The 3,066-nt window shown below is 37.5% G+C and overlaps 1 protein-coding gene across 1 annotated transcript; it reads right to left on the bottom strand.

Annotated features, from left to right (window-relative positions):
- Positions 1 to 1,685: 1,685 nt before the first annotated feature.
- On the bottom strand, positions 1,686 to 2,695 carry LOC147358073 (olfactory receptor 51V1-like). The gene has a single exon (XM_086342037.1). The coding sequence runs from the start codon at positions 2,693 to 2,695 to the stop codon at positions 1,754 to 1,756; it is 942 nt and encodes a 313-aa protein (XP_086198163.1). The 3' UTR covers positions 1,686 to 1,753.
- Positions 2,696 to 3,066: the final 371 nt, after the last annotated feature.

The raw sequence follows: 3,066 nt of genomic DNA on the forward strand, positions 1-3,066 counted from the left end.
CATGTGTGTGGGCATCAATGGTGACCATTCTGAAAGGCCAGAGTCACAAACATAAACTCACAGTCTTTTACATAAACAAAAAACAACCATTATTTTTCTCATAATAGTGCACTAAAAGACAAACTGAAAACTAACAAAGCAAACAGTACTTTTCAAAATTGAATATTTCCGTATTCTCTAGAATATTATGGATGAACATTATATTCATATTTTTCTTTAACTTTTTATTTTATATTGGAGTATATCTGATTAACAAAGTTGTGATAGTTTCACGTGTGCAACAAAGAGATTCAGTTATACATATGTATCTATTGTTTTTGAAATTCTTTTCCCATTGAGGTTGTTGCATGATACTGAGCAGAGCTCCCTGTGCTATAGAGGGAGTTTTGTACACTTCAAAGTAAATGTGTGGCAATTTACTTCCAATTTGTGCAGTTTAACTGCAGTTAGCCTCTGCTAGTAACCCCGCTGCCCCAGTCATGACAAGTACATAGCCATGATTAAGTTGCAATATTCAAAGTAAGAAAAAAAAAGAGAGAAACAAATAAATCTTGAGACACACCAGGTTTTTCTTTAACTTTTTTTTTTTAATTTGGGGGGCATTTTTTAAGCGAAAACCTCCCCCCAAATATACATCTGCTTTTGATAATTGAATTAAATTATCTAATTTTACATATGAAGAGGATGAGAATTAGAAATGGGACATATACTCAAAAGATTCTCAAAAACACAGTTCTATCCCTGGCTTAACCACTAATGTATTAGTAAAACATTAATATCTCTGTACCTCAGTCTCCTCTCCTAAAAATGAAGAGGCTGATCAAACTGTCTGTAAAGTGTCATTTTGTCGGCAGACCCCAAGGTTAAAGTCAGTTGATATTAAAGTCAGTTAAGTGTTAGTTGCTCAGTAGTGTCTGACTCTTTGCGACCCTATGGACTGTAGCCTGCCAGGCTCCTCAGCCCATGGGATTCTTGAGGTAAGAATAAAGGAGTGGGTTGCCATGACTTCCTCCAAAAGTCAATTAAAATATCGTTTAAAAATCAATGAGCATCCCACACTACTCTGAATTTACTACAAATTGCAAATGTATGTATTTGGGTGTACTGGGTAGGAAATATAGAAATGTAGTAGCTGATTCAATGTCCTTATTTATCAAACTTTTGCATTAGCTATGTAATGTAATCTATGAATATCATACATTTTACTAGATGAAACAGAATGGGCTCTTCAGACACTTTTGTTCAGTAATAAGTAGAAGTATGAATAATCTCGATAGAGATGATTTGTGACACATAAAAATAAAATATAAAATCTGCTTCTTCCATGTATATTAAACACATATAATAGTTACATGAAAAAATAAAATATTCTAAACTAGAATTCAAAAAATCATAGAGGTACTATAAATTTAGAAATTTGAAAATGCTCATTGGTTCACTTCAGTTAACATTCTACTTAATTTTACAATTAAGAAATAAGAAAAATAACCCTTTCTCTCTCTGACTATAAGACCAGTAACTTTTTCTCTACCTATTTCTCTGATTTTCAAAAACTAATATAAAAATTACTTTTTATATTCTTTGCAGGTTAATCATGTTAAATTTAAAACAGTGGCAAAATAAAGAAAATTACTATAAATATACCTTTAACCTGTTAAGTATTTCATATAGTTATTGTTGTTCAGAGTCGTTAGTATTCACCTCTCTTGCAAATACTACCTTTCCTCCCCTAAAACACATTAACCTCTAGAATTCAAGTTTGTTTAATGAACCATCTCTGAATCCTATTACGGATTTGTTGGGTCTTGATGCTGTAGATGATGGGGTTCATCAAGGGTGGGAAAAGGATGTAGATGTTGCCCATGAGGACATGGACCACAGGCGAGAGGTGCTTCCCAAAGCGGTGTACCATAGTCAGACCAATGATTGGAATATAGAAAACCAGGACAGCACAGATGTGGGAGACACAGGTCTTCAAGGACTTCAGCCGCTCTTCTTGAGATGCAATAGTCAAGACAGAGTGCAGGATCAATATGTAGGAGATGAAAATGAGCACTGAATCCAAAAGCAGTGTGCAGATCACCAGGGCTAAGGCATAGAAGCTATTGAAGCGGATGTCAGAGCAGGCCAGCCGGAGTAGGTCCTGGTGCAAGCAGAAGGAGTGAGAAAGGATGCGATGTCGGCAGTAATGGAAAAACTTTAGGCGGACAATGGGAGCAGTAATGAACAGGAAACTCCTCCCTAAAATGACCACACCAATGTTGATGATTCTGGTATTGGTGAGGATAGATGTGTATCTTAGAGGATTGCAGATTGCAGTAAAGCGATCAAAGGCCATGGCGAGAAGGACTCCAGACTCCATGCAAGATAGACCATGAACAAAGAAGGTTTGGGCAATGCAGGCATCCAGACCAATCTCCTGGCTGAGCCCCCACAGGATCCCCAGCACCGTGTGCACTGTGGACAGCCCCATGCACAGGTCAGTGAGGGCCAGCATGGCCAGGAAGTAAAACATGGGCTCATGCAGGCTCGGTTCAGTACGGATCACATGCAGCACCAGGCAGTTTCCTGACAGTACCATAACATAGATACAGGAGAAGGGGATGGAGAGCCAGGGATAGTCCCGTTCCAGACCAGGGAAACCCGTAAGGAGAAAGGTAGAGTTACTGATTTTGTGATCAGGACGAACAGACATTGATTTCCAGAGACAGTAACCTCTCAAGGAAAGATGACTGCCTTCATAAAAACTCTGAAGTAACAGCTGTAATAAGAATTGGATTAGTACAGTAGCTCATTAAATATACAACCAAGGCTTGTAGTTTTTCAGAAGCTAAGTATTCTCTGAAACAGAGACAAATTTATGCCTACACATGAAACTTCCCTGTTATTAGATTTTTGGCCCCATCAGAGGGCTCAGAGGTCATATCCACAAGGTCACCACCAATTTTTAGCTGAATGCTTCACATTACAGGTCTCAAATATGAATGATCTTTTACTTTGCAAAGAATAATAATGTTTAAGCATGCAAAGTAGAAAAAGAAAACACATTTGGGTTGTTTACATGTA

The sequence above is a fragment of the Bos grunniens genome, chromosome 15, assembly GCF_055505025.1.
Source record: "Bos grunniens cultivar Pamir isolate PY7600 chromosome 15, Bosgru_T2T1.0, whole genome shotgun sequence".
NCBI lineage: Eukaryota > Metazoa > Chordata > Mammalia > Artiodactyla > Bovidae > Bos > Bos grunniens.

What these genes read in the sequence shown, in the direction of transcription:
- LOC147358073 (XM_086342037.1), bottom strand. Translation starts at nt 2,695, where the DNA reads ATGTCTGTTCGTCCTGATCACAAAATCAGTAACTCTACCTTTCTCCTT.